General features: G+C 36.2%; 1 protein-coding gene across 3 annotated transcripts; it reads right to left on the bottom strand.

Moving 5' to 3' along the window:
• Window positions 1-4,079: 4,079 nt before the first annotated feature.
• Window positions 4,080-15,833, bottom strand: UFM1 (ubiquitin fold modifier 1). Of its 3 annotated transcripts, none has more exons than XR_008619015.1 (7): window positions 15,709-15,833; window positions 15,577-15,633; window positions 12,424-12,481; window positions 9,029-9,068; window positions 7,457-7,489; window positions 6,453-6,773; window positions 4,080-6,084 (listed from the first exon to the last, which is right to left on the bottom strand). XR_008619015.1 is itself a non-coding variant. In XM_007117013.4 (7 exons), coding segments are annotated over exons 1-7 (273 nt in total). In that variant the 5' UTR covers window positions 15,711-15,822; the 3' UTR covers window positions 4,085-6,038. The 3 variants fall into 3 exon arrangements, 2 of the variants coding, with proteins under 2 accessions (XP_007117075.1, XP_007117076.1); XM_007117013.4 differs by having other exon boundaries at window positions 4,085-6,084; window positions 6,453-6,489; window positions 15,709-15,822; XM_007117014.4 differs by lacking the exon at window positions 6,453-6,773 and having other exon boundaries at window positions 4,086-6,084; window positions 15,709-15,816.
• Between the last annotated feature and the right edge of the window lie 243 nt (window positions 15,834-16,076).

Raw genomic sequence — 16,076 nt, 5'->3', positions numbered from 1 at the left:
ATATGTATAAAATAACTAATAAGAACCTGCTGTATAAAAAAATAAAATTTAAATTTAAAAAAAGGTCTACCAGGTAATATGGATTTATGGCAGAGGTTATAAAGGATGAAGACCTCTATGACTCACTCATTTATTCAGTCATTATCTCTTATGTGTTATTGCTACATAATGTGCATACCTAAGGATAATTTTAAAATCCCTAATCTGTCCAACACACTTATTTAAAAAGTCACAGAAGCTAGCATCTCCACTTAAAACATCAAAATGTCTGTGGCACTGATGATAAACATCACATAGAAATTTTTTTTTCTTAAACAGCTCAGCAGTTGTAAATTGTGCATTTAAGAATTATTAAATCCACAGTGTTACTCAGCCAAACAAATATTGACATGATGTATCATCACAATATGCTCCCAATAACAGCTTTTACATTGCTAATGAGTTTTGCCAGAAAAGCAGGGATTTATGCCAAAAAACTGGCTCTCAGTGCTCGTCTGCCAACCTCGGCCAGTGTTTTGCATCCAGACAGAATTTCCACAACACCCCCTATATAGCAAAGCAGGTAACAGGGCCATAAACCTACTTTTCCAATGTTCACAATTCTCTTTGCAGTTATGAATGTATATATATTTACTAAAAGAGTCTTAACTGTGTAGATTATTGAGTGTTCAATTTTTCAAGCAAAGTGAGATCACAGAAATGGTCAGTAGCAAGCCATGAGGCCCTCCCCAGATGTATCCTTTTCCTTTCTGGAAAATATTGCAATATAATTCTAGCAAAAATCATGGCCAACAAGCCACAACACACGGTGTGGATTTTATAATCTCATAGACCTGGGAGCCAACCTCACTGTTGTAACTTTGAACACATTAACTTAAATCTTGGCTCCCTTAACAGTAAAGAAAAGAACATGGCAGTTTGTGAAGAGATTAAGGTTTAAAAGAGATAATGTAAATTTCCTATTTGTGCTCTGCCCATTAAAAAAGGGTTTGAAGCATATCCTTCCATATAATTACTTCACTCGGCAGATTTTGCTGGTTTTGAAGTGTATAAATTTTTGAGAGCCCAAGAAAAAGCAATGAATCTTAATCACATTTCATCTCCAGTATTTACCAATATCCATAATAGAGCTGATGATTAATATATATTTGTTAAAAAATGGGAGGATGATTCACACTTTTAAAAGAATTGATTAATTCGTTTCTGAGACAGGCTAAATCCCTGCTACAAGAAGTGGTGAGGAAAGATGGGTATATTGGTTAATTAAATATTCTGACTAAAGAAGTTATCAGGTAGGAGACACACTGTTGAAATTTTCAAAGTTTTCATTCTTTCAACATAGTCTTTTGATTATAAAGTCCTTACTGGGTACCCTGCTATGGGCAAGGCAACTTTGGAAATCCAGTTTCAGTCATGACCTTATGCTTTTATAAAATTTATAGTTTAAATCAGAGACAAATATAATTCTGTATTTAATAATTGTTGCAATGGAGGAATGTACAAAATGCAATGGGTGCTTAGAGAGCTAAACACCTAACTCTACTTGGGAGGCGTGAGCACAGGCTCCGTGGCTTCTAAACTTGAAGAATGAGTCTGAGGCTTTGCAGGCAAATGGAGAAAGCAAAGGCATGGAGGCATAATATGGCACATCAGATACTAAATATTATTGGTAGTTCAGTGTAGCTGCAGTGTGAATTGGAGAAGGAAACTGTACGAAAGAGAGTAGCAATAACAGATGGCTCTGAACAGTTCAAAGACCGGTTCATGAAGGGCCACAGATGTCATGAGAAGTATACATTTTTCTTCAGTGGGAGTTTGAGTAGTGGAACTACATGATCATATTTCCATGTCACAAGGCTCATTACAACGAAAGTGCGGAAAAGGAAGTGGAGACTGGAGGCTTTTATAATAGCATATACGAGAAATTGAGGGCTTTAGATCATGGAGATGGCTATGAGATTCTATTCTGTAAACAGAATCAATCGAATTTTATGATTGGTTTGCTACGGCAAGATAAAGGCGAGAATCTAATGAGTTTCAAAATGCCTAGCTTAGGTAGTTAGATGTGGCTAATAGTTTGGACAGATTGAGCTCTTTGAGAATGTCTATTCCAATTAATGGTTTAATTAAACAGCCTGGTTTAAAGCGTGATTTATCTATCCCAGGCACTATCAGAGGGTACTTCCAGAATTTCTGTATTGGAGGGGCTTATGGGCGAGTCTGGTGGGAAGAGCAGGTTACTAGGGGGCTAATCTTGTAGCTGCATCTGCGAGATACACAAGGTTAAAAAACATAAATTGTCTGATGGGGCTGATGAACGCAGGGCCGTAGTCCCACTCTGCCACCAGGCCACCCCACGGAGTCACACCAGACTCATAATGACCTTGATTTGATTGGTTTTTACTTAATGTCCTACCATCATACCATATTTACACCATTAGTAAGTAATGCCATTCACGATTACACACATATTTGGTACTCTGAAATGAGAATTTAGGCCTGACACAGTTCGCTTGTATTTTTAAATTTATAATTCAATATAGATCTAGTATATTGTGAAAAAGATGCTGAAAAATTCTCCCAGTATGATATGGAGAGTTCCAAAGTCAAACAAGGAGTCAAATTTTAAATCTCAACCTCTTTAAGCCTCTTTCTTCTTCAGTAAAATGGGAATAATTTGGCACTGTTGTGAAGAATGAGACATGTGAAAGTAAATACCAAAATATTTGATGTTCAATACATATTGAAACTGTGTATTCATATTCAATACATATTTGTGCAAGACATTTCTTTTAGATGAGTTACATATGTAAATTATATGTGTATATAGCCACTAATTCCATAGGTAAATACATAAAATAGATATATGTATATATACACATATATATGATTTACATATGTAATATGCAGTTTATAAATAGCCTTGGGAACACTAATATTTGGTCAGTTAATTTATAAGTGCTCCATTACAGTACATAAATGCTTTCAAGTTAAAAATATTTCTAGGTCTTTGGGTAAAGACAGGGTGGGTTTGTTTTTTTTTTATTTTAATTTTATTTATTTATTTTTTGGCTGTGTTGGGTCTTTGTTGCTGCACCTGGGCTTTCTCTAGTTGCGGCGAGCAGGGGCTACTCTTTGTTCAGGTGCGCGGGCTTCTCACTGCGGTGGCTTCTCTTGTTGTGGAGCACGGGCTCTAGGAGCGTGGGCTTCGGTAGTTGTGCCTCGCCGGCTCAATAGTTGTGGCGCACAGGCTTAGTTGCTCCGTGGCATGTGGGATCTTCCCGGACCAGGGATCAAACCCACGTCCCCTGCGTTGGTAGGCAGATTCTTAACCACTGTGCCACCAGGCAAGCCCCTTGGTGGGTATTTTTAATGTCTTAATTTGGGGACCGGGGAGCTTAAATTGGACTGAGTTTTCTTCCCACTGGCTTTTCTTTCGAATAACTGATCTTAAGAAATAAAATATCCAAAAAACTATTGGACATGGAACACTTTAAAAGGAGGCTTTACTACCGGTGAGTGAGACAGACTGTTATAGCATCTCTGCACTTGGCTACTGGAGGAACAAGCAGTGGGATGTACACTTCCCAAGATTCTAGAACATATTCTAGTTACTCTGACCCCTTACACGGCATTTTGTTCATCTACAAAGTGTAAAGTTATCATTAATTCTCAAACTGAGCTGCAAAGCAGAAATCATCAGGACTGCTTTTATAAACAGAACTTCTTATACATCATTCCAGATTTAATGAGTACGAACTTTAGGCGTGGCTTCCAGAAATCTGTATTTATAATTTCCGAGGTGATTCTGATAATCACCCCAGGTTTATTTAGGACCCACCAACCTAAACACTTACTATAGACACTGTAACTTGAATTGTTTTCCAAATGGACTGGCATTTGGAAATATATATTCATTTCTAAGACCTATAGCCATTAATCATTTTTGCCCTTTTTTTGTTTTTTTTTGGCTAAATTTGTCATATACTGGCTCAACGGGTGTGCTAATTAAACACTAATAATAAGAGTAGACAATATGGTTTATGGTATAAGAAAATGTATTTTCACAAGAGTACCAATAAAGCTTTTAAACTAAATACAACACTTCAAAACATTCTGCACAAAGAAGTTACAGATCACATTTGTTTAATAACAAAATGTCTAGTTCTTTAAGAAAATATTTCTTAAGACCTTACTGCAATACAATTTTCCAACCAAAGAACAAAAATATTAAACAAATTATGGTAGAAGACATCATAAAACTTATTAATGTAACAAATCAGGCAGAATTTTGTGCTAGAAACAGAATGGGGGAAATCTAAATAAAACAAAAAATTCAGAAACTGGGTATTCATAAATTTCTGGTTAACTGCAGCTTAATTAATGTTGTTAAAGACCAGGAGTCTTTAGGCATCAGACTTTGTTTATAAAAATAAAAAATTCCCCAAACATTAGCAACGTACTACCTCAGCACAATTTTTTTTCCCTTTACAATTCAGAAGCCTGCTGTTCATTTGTCAAATATATGAACAATATCTAGTTACTTCCTTAAACTTAACCAATATTACTCTTCGGATACTGATTCTGTTGCATTATTTTTTTCCCAATGACCCTACAGCCTACGCACACTTAGATAAAAACTGGTCTTAGAAATACTTTATTCAAGAATAATTCTACACATATTCATTGAAGGCCTACATTTCCAGGCCTAGAAAGAGCAGGACAGACACCAGGCCTGCCTCCAGAGAGCTTTCCATCTAGAATACAGCAAGTCAAGCACTGGTTCTCAATCACCTTTCAAGATGTGCACAGATACTGATGTCCTCTCTAAGGGCAAACAAAACCTTCCCTTAGGCATATCATTCTTTAGATTCTCTACGGGGGATTCTGAAACCTGTACGTTGACAAGGCCTGTGCTTGCCTTCTGCTCCTTATAACAACGTCGAGCATTTTATTTTCCTTTCAGTTCTTCCCAACACAGCCTCTGCAGTTTTGTCTATCCAGCTTGGCCTTCTCTGGGACACTCGTTACAGCTTTCTGCTCCCCTTCATTTTTGTTTCTCTCCTTCTTACTAGAAGCCTGGTCATCTGGGCTTTCCCATCTGCCTTTCCTAGCTTCTTATTCACTCCAGTAACTAATCTTAACACTTCCTTAAATGTCGGGTCTTCAGTAAGCAGAGTTAGTGAGCATTTCAATTAGCACTTCCTTGAGCTCTGCTGTGAACGTCAGATCCTCTTTACAACAATACTTTCTCCCTGAACACTATTTAGATATATTATCCTCAAAAAGATAGTTTCTTGAAGATTCCTGTTTTAAAGGTTTTTTTAAAAAAGAGATCAATAAAGGAATGCATAATTCGGCAACTGATGTTTCTACTTTAGTCTCAAACTCTTTGGCGTGGGATACCAATGTTACACGTAAGGGGCTAGATCGAAAATTCAATTTTTGGCTCTTTGATTTTTAAATTAAAATTTATAAGAACTCAAGAAGTCTGAAACTTCAAAACAAGCTAAATGATAAAAAAAGATAGTTATTCTTTGATGTGATCCTTTATCATAAATGATATTAATGAAGAATTCAACTATTTTTGTGTCTGCAGGTCAGATGCTATCAAACAAACTGCCACGTACAGATTGATAATCTTTTTACATTATTAACTCAAAGACAAATAGGAAGATTCAGTAAATTTTAATTTTCCAAATGTTCTCAGAAAGAATGATCAGAAGTATCCTCCAGTTATAAGACACAGTTGGATAATCCATTTACCCCCAATGAACTACCTGTGTGTGCTGTGAGGTAGTAATGTGATCTTCTGTGGTGATGACACCCTCAACGCAGAAGCCGCCCCTCTTCATGTGAAGAGTGTGAATAACAAGAAGGGACAGACAGCCACCTGTCATTACTTCATCAACTATTGGTGTCTTCATAGGATTTCAAATGCCTGATTCCAATTTTACAACAATAACAATACCAATATTTACTCTGGAAGGGGATTTTATGTTCCCAGCAGCAGATATTAACAACTTCCAACACGATCTCTAGGAATTATTCGCAGTTCTGAACCGTGCTTTAGAAAAACATTTCCTATACAAACAAACAAAACAAAAAGTTAGGTATTTAAAAAATGACACACTATCTTAACATTTCAACAATTATTATGTAAAAGAGACAAAGGAGTGCCAAGTAGGTACAAAGCTCAAAGATCATTAGAACCCGAGTCCAGGCTTAAGTCTTGTGCCTACTCCTCTCACATCTTCACAACCCAACAAATGTTTGAAATTTTAAATAAGAACACTATCCAAAGAACTACTACCAAAACCAATCATCAAATAAAACATAAGGTAATTTAACCATCAATACTCACTTTAATATACAATAAAATACTAAGGGGCAGGAAAAATAATAAATCTAAATCTACCCCAAGTGACAGAAGTTTAGAAACCCTGACCTACTTTGGGTCTGCGTTGTCTGCTGAGATTTTCTTCACACCTCGTGATGCCCAAAATTCAATTTTATAGGGTAATCCAACAGGCAACATGTCAGAGTAAGCAGTAATTCAAATTAATATAACTACCAAGCATTTCTAGAGTAGGAAAAGCAAAACCTTTAAACCTAAGTTTAAAGGCATCTATACAACAAAATGCCTCATGATTCTCAAAAAATAGCCTTTTTAATTTAATAAAATTATACACTTAAAACAACTGATTCCTGTAAAAAGAAATTATTTAAAATTCCTCTTCATTTGCTGTATGGCTAAATTTCAAGCCCAGGACCTAGGAGGACAATATAATTTTGTAGAAGTACTTTAGAATATTAATAGTTTAAAAATAACTACTTCTCAAGATTGAGGTTCCATTATATTAAATCATGCTTAATTTCAAAATATTATACTTAGACTATAAGCTAAGGAAGGTACATCTAACACAAATATACAATTGTCTGTTAAAAAGTTTACTTTTACCCTTCCTGCTTGTTAGGACATCAATATTTAGCACTGTATAATGTTAACAGCTTCAAACTCTGAGTGTAGACTGGGCCCCATGAAATTTAAATGACTACTTCTTTAAAATAATAATAGCCAGCACTTATTGAATGCTTACTATAAATAATGCAAACTTTTAAGCACTTTACATGTACTACCTCACAACTACCTTATGACATAGTTCAAAATCATTATTCCCATGAGCGCAATCTTCAGACTTTTTGTTACATGTATTAAATACCTTTAAAGCTTATTGGTCAGGTTTTCTTTCTTGTAGCCAAAAGCATACATAACTGATACACAGAAAGAAACAAAGTACTTACACACATAGGTAAAGACTGCTATACAATCCCTAAAAATCAACTATTACCTTGGTTAAATCCTATCAAGTCTAATTAGAATGAATTAAATATTCAGTATCAATTGATAAATATAGCCTCACCACACCTCCATGGATTTCAGATAGATACTCACCAGCAGTCTGTGCAGGATTTATTCCTATTCCATCTAGAAAATAAGTTGTAAAATCATCTAAGTTATTTCTAAAGCTAAAAGGCTTTAATAGTAACAAGAAGAACTGTGCCAAAAAAGTGCTGCTGTGTACATAGGCATAAGTCTAACAGTTATACTGAGAACACGAATGACAATCTGTCAGGTGAGTTATCTGTTGAAATCTCTCACTATTATGTATTCACACATATTGCTGGATTAGACAAGAACATCTGTCAACACAACGATCCTGGTAAGTTTTACAAAGAAGATAGTCTTTTATACTATTTTGCCACATCCAGTGAAAAATAAAGCCAAAACACCTTAGAGTACGTCATCAATCATTTAATATTGCTCTGAGGCATCAAATCCTAAGGCTGGAGAGCCCACGCAGTGATGTAAGTTCCACTGACACTTGATAAAAGTTTACAAAGCACTTTCCCAATAGCTATTCATTTGTGAATTTAGAACTTTCCAGAAAAGTAAGATAGCTCTCATCTAAATACAGACACACTTCAATGTGACAGCATGCAGAATGTTTCAGAATGAGAAATTCCGTCATATCTAAACTAAATCATACTACTTACTGCACGTTAAAGCCACCTTCTTGGGCTTCCCTGGTGGTGCAGTGGTTAAGAATCTGCCTGCCAATGCAGGGGACACAGGTTCGAGCCCTGGTCCAGGAAGATCCCACATGCCACGGAGCAACTAAGCCCGTGCGCCACAACTACTGAGCCTGCGAGCCACAACTACAGAAGCCCGCGCACCTAGAGCCCGTGCTCCGCAACAAGAAAAGCCACCACAATGCAAAGCGCGCGCACCACAATGAAGAGTAGCCCCCGCTCACTGCAAGCCCGCGCAGCAGCGAAGACCCAATGCAGCCCAAAATAAATAAATAAAATAAATAAAACATTTAAAAAAAAAGCTACCTTCTTTTAGTCTATCTTAACTAATCACGAACCACTCACCAGTACCTGTGAATATTACTTTGTATTCTTGAAAGATAATAAGCCTTCCCTGCAATCTTTACTCCTCATCTTGTTTCAGTATTTTCTCATAGGGCTATTTCCATTAAACTTAATTATTGGTAGTATCCTAAGATATTCAGAATTTAATTTATATATCTAACTGTATAAAATCCTCATTATTGCAGTCTATAAGAAATTGTTTTCTATCAGGAAAGCAGTAACAAGGTATAGCAAAGGTACATTCCTGCTTAGCTTCCTATATTCTAAAAGCATTTACCAATATAACTTATTAAAAAAAAAAACAAAAAACCCCTTCTTAAATAAAATGACAAGTTATTTTAAATAATAATTTGTCATGAAGTTATAAGGACACAAGATATTATAAAGTGCTGTACTATATAACAAAAGCACAAAAAAACTGGAGACAATTACGAACAATAACCTTGACTTAGTGTTTACAATTAAGTATATCATTTATCTTGATATAAGTTTTAGCCTTTTATATTTAAGTCAATTTTAACTAATTTGGTTTCTTTTAAACAATTTCTATAGCTCAAAGTTAATACATAGTTTTAAAATGAATTCTTACCATTGGTAATAATTGCACTTGTTGCTGCAGGAACTTTAAACTAAAAGGGAGTAAAAGATAAAAAATACATATATATATAATATTAACTATGAAAGATGGTTAGCAAGGATGGGGTACATATAATCAACTCTATAATTCTAAAAGGTGATTTATCTTTTAGGATAAGTAACATCATCAAAGAATACTATAACTTGCTTTATCTTTAAAGAACAACACTGTTCTCTAAATACTGCATTTCATTGTATCTAGGACACCATACATTGTAAAATGCATCTTTTTTATGCGCTACAAAAAAAGAAAAACACTGTCAATGAATCTATGACCCAATGTTTACTCTTTCAGACTTAGATATGATTTACTTTTGTCATATATAATGCTCAGGCATAAGCAAAAATAAAAGCAAAGCAACTGCTTAGAATATTCCTCAAATTTCTTTGTGGAAATAGTAAGTTCAAACAAATGCTCTCTTGTTAATGGGAGGCCGACCAAGGCGCATATTCCTTCCTCAAGTTCTCCTTAAATGATTTGCTGACTTAAACCTCATGGGATTGCAACAGTCCAATTATGCCACCAGGAAATACCTCTAAGTACAAGCAGGTGCAGGTGATGTCAGCTAGACAATTATGTGACTGCCACATGGCCAAGCATGACAGGAAGACTCCACTGAGATGTAAAAAGAAGAGCTTTCTGAATCAATGAAATGTGGTATGGAACTTATTAGTAGCTAAAAGTAGAATTCTCCTCTTAATGCTCCAGAGACCAGTACTTGTCAAAGTGTGTTCATGTCCTCATAGTTCATTCTTCCAACAAATATTAATTAGGCACTTCTATGTCATGGACTAACTTTATAAATATTACAGTTGAGTTTTGTGATTAAATAAGTTTGGAAAACATTAAGTTAAACTACTAGTCTTTTCAAAATCCTTTAATATGAGGCTAATATAGTTTATTTAACTCCAGGCAAAAAAATAGTCAACAATGTGTTTACCATACTTTTGGGCCACTGATCCCAGTTTTTAATGGTTTTTTTTTTTTTTTTTTTTGGTGGTTCTGGTGGTCTGGTGAAAACACTCTCTCTGGGAAATGCTGCTTTCGGTATTTGTAGTGGTCACGTATCATAGTTGAGAAAAACAGCTAACAGCTTATTTTAATTTATGAATTGAACAACCAAGTTTTAAAATAAGAACTTAACTATGCATAAGAACAATTACTTGTTACAGGCTAATGTACCTAAAAAACAAATAATTTTACTGTTCATACGGCACATTCTTAAGTGTAAATGGCCTTTTAAAGTTTTAAAATTTTAAATAAACCTAATTTAAAGTAACTTCAAAGTGTACTTTAATAAGTTTAAAAATACTTCAAAAGTTTTTATAGAGGCTGTAATACTTATTAAAATTTTATCAGACACCTAAATTAATTATAGGCAATTTCAGATTTCTAAAACTTGAATATGACTAAGTTTCTATTTGTTATTCTTAGTTATGTCCATTTTAAGATAAGCTATGCGTTTTCTTAGTGGTAACATACTTTGTGACATTAAAAATCAAAAGCAACTGCAGACATAATTTCTTCCTTTTCCAGCACGTAGCAGCAACGGTTAAACTGACATCTGGGGAAGCATTACCAGTGATGTACATACAGTAACTACCACTTCTTTCTACAGTACTGACAAGTTTTTTCCCAGATGCAAAGTGCACTTTATGTTCCTCAGCTGTCATTCATTTCTATCTCATATCCCATATGTCTTATAATTTAGGATGTTAAGAGGCTCGCTCAGGCTTTGACAACTCATTCTTTAGTTAAATTAATTCCCAGTCATATGCTGGGGTATTTTATTTTATTTTTTATTAAGAGAATTTTACTAGGGATTTATATCCACAGACTTCTGGTTTCTTAAGTCAAATCTTCTTCTTACTGAAAGAGTCTACAATGTCATCTTGTGAAAGTCCTTCTCACTGCTGCCTTAAAGCCATATCCTTTCTAAGTGTGTAACATTCGTGATTCATTATAATTAAAAGGTACACTAAAACCTTAATCAATACATGTGGTTGCGTGAAGTCTGTTCATTTTCTGTTGCACATCTGTTAGGATTTTCACAAGCTTTACTAGAAGACCCAGATCACAACAATGCCTTTGCCTTGTAAAAGGACACACTATAAAATAATTACAAAATTTAATAATAAATATTAATTATAGCTTGAAGAGATCTACTTCTTAAATTGGAATCTGTGGAACCTGCTAGGCCACAAACCAGGAGTATTTCAACCAAGTGATCTGGGTAGCAAAAAGTAATGATGCTGTGTTCAGATTTGTTCCCCACCTCTTTTTAGTTACTCTTTCTGCATGAAGGATAGATCAAAATTGACAATAAAGCAAGTAATACCACTTTTCAGTTTAACTCAGAATGAGTGATGAACGATGGCAGTGGTCCCTGACAATAGTTTATAAGGAGTCGGAAGCACTAATGGGCTGGCTGATTTTCCATTAATTCCTTAAGTACAGGGCCGCACTATGGATTAAGCCGGTTTCTTATTTATTTAATTACTAAATTTTTTTCTGTGACTGTAAACTTGTAAGATTTCGAACGAAATATTCTGAGCTGGGTTACTCTGTACCTGCACTGCACCTTTAACTTCACAAAATTTTAGTAAATGCTATCATATTTTTACACAAAATCACTTAATCAGGTAGGAAGGGTAGGCATTAACTATTCCCATTTTACACATTAAGAAATTTAAGGAAGAAATTCGTGGGCTGGCCCCATGTCAAACAGATAATTAATGACACAGTTAAAAAAGGAATGCTAAGTCTCCTAAATCACATTTGCAGGTCACTTCCACCAGACCAAGTATCTCTTCTAATTGTCAAGTCCAAAGAGTTACTTTACAGATGCCTCTGATAAAAAATCCTGATGAAAAAATTTTACTTCTTAAAAACAGAAACCCAAACATATCTTTAAAAACACTTTTAAAAGCAATAAATTTTACTGACAGTCCACACGCTTTATAGAGAAAATTTGAAAAATAAGACAAATATATAATAAAATTGTACTTCTAGAATCAAAGCTAGTAAAAACACAGGCGTACAGATCACAGTGTGGTACGTTTTTTTAAAAAATTGACATATCATCACTGTCTTTTCAATTTCAATAAAAAATTCTCCTTATAATTTTCAATGGTTACATTAAATAGATGCGTCAATTTGTTTAAGTCATTCTTTTATCGGTGAGTCTCAACTTTCACTCTACTTTTATCTGTAAGTGAGGCTTAACTTTTTGACAGCGTAAACCTAGTAATGAACCCATGCGGCAGTGGTGGGTCAAGGTGCATGCAGATTTGTGAGACACACACTAAACTGCACTCTCTACAGGTTGCTCCAATTTCTATACTTACTTCTTCTGCTGCAAACTTTAAGACTGCTGTAAAAGGTGTACTTTCAGGAACACTGAGTCTGCAAGAATTAAAAAGAATCTTTTAAAAGGCTGAGTTTTTTTTTTAGGTCCTTTGTTACTTATTTCGGCTATTGACAAAGCTGTCTTTTGAGTCTGAGGTTGGCTATTATGACTGCACACTATGCTCATTAACTCTATGAAAAAAGAAAGCAATTATTAGCCTTATTGCTGAGATGGTGCCCTCAGCTCCACTTGAAAATGAGTAACCTATATAGGTGTGGATTTGTACATGCTTCATACTTTGATACAAACAGGTCTAGCGTGTAGGTTGCTTCTTGTTTCTAGAGATGGATTTCAAAAAGTTGAATCTCTCCTCAGTCTTCAGTACACTTTGCCGCCTCCAGTACATCCCATGCAAGAATGTGATCATTTTCATTAGAAGAAGAGGCTACCTGGGAAGCATCATCAGATCATAAGTCTTTTCACGAAGCTTTCTGTGAACTTTCGATCATCAAGTCTAAAATAGTAGTCCAAGTTGATGAAAATGAGTATGTTTACTATGGCAAAATGTTAAGTGATTTTCCACCTTTATGTCATTTGAAAATGGGCTCACTCAATACAAACATTTCAGAGAGTGATGTGTGATTTTGTTAACTGACCTGTACAGTGGCAAGTATATTAAAGAGCACCAATAAACAGTCAATCCGCATCAATTTTCCAACTTAAACACTAAAACATAATTGACATTATACCTTAAGGAAGCACTCAAAGACACAGAAATAAGTTAAATAAGATAAATAAGAGTCCTAATGTAAAATAAATTACAATGATTAAAGATCAAATCCTCTTTCAAAGTAGGGAAAGCTAACATTTCTCTTTGAAACTTCTCTGTCACCACTGTATTGTTCTCTAACGACTTAATACCAACTACTACTGTGTAACACCCTCAGGTATATGTACCATCCCCTCACTTAGTCTACAGATCTATTGCTGAATATAAAAATCATTACATCTGACACAGCACATTACAGTGACTTTCAGTAAGGAAAGTATTAATAGATTTCTCAGCTGCCCTAGTCCACTCCCCCCAAATACTGCTAAAGAGTGAAAATAGATGTCATTTTTTTCCCTTTCCTTTTTTATATGGAATAAAAAGAGAGAAAAACAAAATTCTCAAGGATAGCCATTTGAGTAAGAAGTATCTAATAAACTGGCAATGTAAAAGTTTACAAACCCGGGAACAGTACTTTGCAAGTATTTCTGTAGTTTATTTATTGTTTAGAACCTGAGACTCACTGTCTTAAAACTCTAGAGGAGAACTTCTAAAAGTCTGCGGTTTCAATTCACTTTTGGACTAGAGACTGGAAATGTCCTTGTATCATATAATTAAATGCCACATTGATATTCATTAACGTAAGTTTCTATCTGCATATTAAATTGGTGAGACTGTCCAAAGAAAATCCAATAAAACAGAAAATAAAAACATATTTTAGTGCATGTTCTAATTAGCAGAAAATTGCACAGGGACTGGGAGTTATTGCAACTCCAGAAACTTTACCTAGATTTGAAGCTCCTGTGTTTACCAGTCACATCATTTTGTAAAACTTACGCTTACATTATATTGGTGTTTTGAAAAAATAGGAACTATCCTGCATATGAAAATGAACTTTTAAAGTAAATTACTGGCAAAATTTGTTTTTTAAATAAATATTTCACATAAACAGAACTATGGCATAACTTGACAAGTGTTATTATGAAGAATAAAAACAAAGTTTCTATAGGACACTAGGGAAGGGTGAAATGAACTCCCTAGATCATCACAGAAATTGTCTCAGAGGTGAAATTTTGATCATTAAAGGATGTTGTCAGGAAGTGGTAGTCACAAAACTACATTAGAAGCACACAAGAGAACGTGTGCCAGACAGGGAGGATGCAAAAAGACTTGCTTGTCAATTTGGGAACAGGATGGCTGAAACTTTGATTAAGCGATGGTGGTAGTTAAGGAGCCGGGGGTGGGGTGAGGGGGAAGAGGTGGGAAATAAGACTGGAAACACTGGAATCAGACTGAAAGAGTCAAAGGTGTTTTTTAACGTATCCTGTATATTAAAGAGAATGTTTGATTTCAACATTTCTGTAACCAAGTAGCAATACCAACAGGGAGTCTATCAACAAACAAAAAAACAAAACAAACAATAAAAACTCGGACATTCCCCCGAATAAATCCAGGACTGAAACATCTTTTCTAGAATTCAACTATTGGCAACTCAAGGAACATTTCTCTATCGAAGTATGTATTTACCTGCCTGACAAGTGAAAAGTGGCCTTAAAAAGTTAAAGCATGTTTTCCCACAAATCTCAGAGCTGCTTTTACTAGATACCATTTCTTTGAATAGGAAACATAACATAACTACCCGGACACACCCATGCATGTGTTATGTCTATTTTATATACACATACCCATACACAAATTAGACATACATACAACTATACACACACTGAACTAGAAGTGTGCTGCTAAATTCATTCAGTCAACACATACTGAGTGAACTGGTACCGCGTTCCAGGCACTCTTATAGATACCGATGCTGCTCTACTCCTTCATCTTTCTCCCTCCCTCCTTCTTATTCTTTTTTTCTAGAGCCAACTTACACGTTGATGAAAATAATCCAATGTAAAGGGCGAAATCAAAGATGAGAGAGGGAGTAATCTCTCTACTTTGTGAAGCCCAACTATCGAGTGAGTCACACTCAACGAGTATCACGAGCCTGACTGTTCTAGTAATTTCGGAACCTGGACTGGGATGCTTTCCCTTACTTCCTCTAACAGCTGGTCAAAGTGGTGAACGGCTTTTCTCATCACGAGCAGATTGAGACTGTTTTAAGGACGCCAGCAAATCACCAGAGCCCCGTCCACACGTCCTCCCGCTCCATCAGCCCCCAAAGAGAGATCGCAAATCACCAACAACGTTCCCATCACACACACCCACACAGCCCCGCGCCTGGGCAAGCTGACACTTACAGGATATCTCAGTTCGAGCGGGATGTGGGAAGCTCCGGGGAGAGAGGAAAAGAACGCGGACCGCTGGTGTGGAAGCTGCGGGGAAGGCTCATATCGCCCAGCCCATAGCGACCCCCCCCGCAACCGAGCTACTCACACTTTGTACGGCAGCCGCGGGTCCGACGTCAGTGTGATCTTAAAGGAAACCTTCGACCTGAGAAAGAGAGCGGGAGAGTTAAGGTCATGCAGCGGGACCGGGGACTGGGGCGGGTGGAAAGCAAACACTTACATGGTGCAGCAGGTCTGGACACAAACCGCACGCAAACTCCGGCCTGCAGCCCCACTTCCTCTGCGGCGTCTAGCCCCACTCAGGTCCACGTCTACCTCGGCAAGCTGGGGTCCTCCAAGGTTGCTGTTGTCCAAGGCACTGCCTGAAAAATCGGGCCCAGATGCTCACGCTGGGCGGAGCCTACAAGTTCCAGATAGCTACAGCTTTTGCATGTATATCCCTGAAATAAAATTGCGGATAGTTTGGAAAGACTATTCTTCTAATTGCAGTTATTTTCTTCTGTATTTTCAGTCAGGCAGACAGGCACAGGCAGAGACAGCAGGACTCCAGGTCCCAGCTTGCAGGTTGGGTCGGAAGTAAGGGTCCCG

The sequence above is a fragment of the Physeter macrocephalus genome, chromosome 13 (assembly GCF_002837175.3).
Source record: "Physeter macrocephalus isolate SW-GA chromosome 13, ASM283717v5, whole genome shotgun sequence".
Taxonomy (NCBI): domain Eukaryota; kingdom Metazoa; phylum Chordata; class Mammalia; order Artiodactyla; family Physeteridae; genus Physeter; species Physeter macrocephalus.
This window is presented reverse-complemented; position numbering and strand designations above follow the sequence as displayed.

Coding starts and splice junctions, on each gene's coding strand:
- UFM1 (XM_007117013.4), bottom strand. Junction 12,482..15,576: donor CCGCGGCTGCCGTACAAAGT/GTGAGTAGCTCG, acceptor TAATTCTTGCAG/ACTCAGTGTTCCTGAAAGTA. Junction 7,490..9,028: donor AAGTGCAATTATTACCAATG/GTAAGAATTCAT, acceptor CTTATTTTCTAG/ATGGAATAGGAATAAATCCT.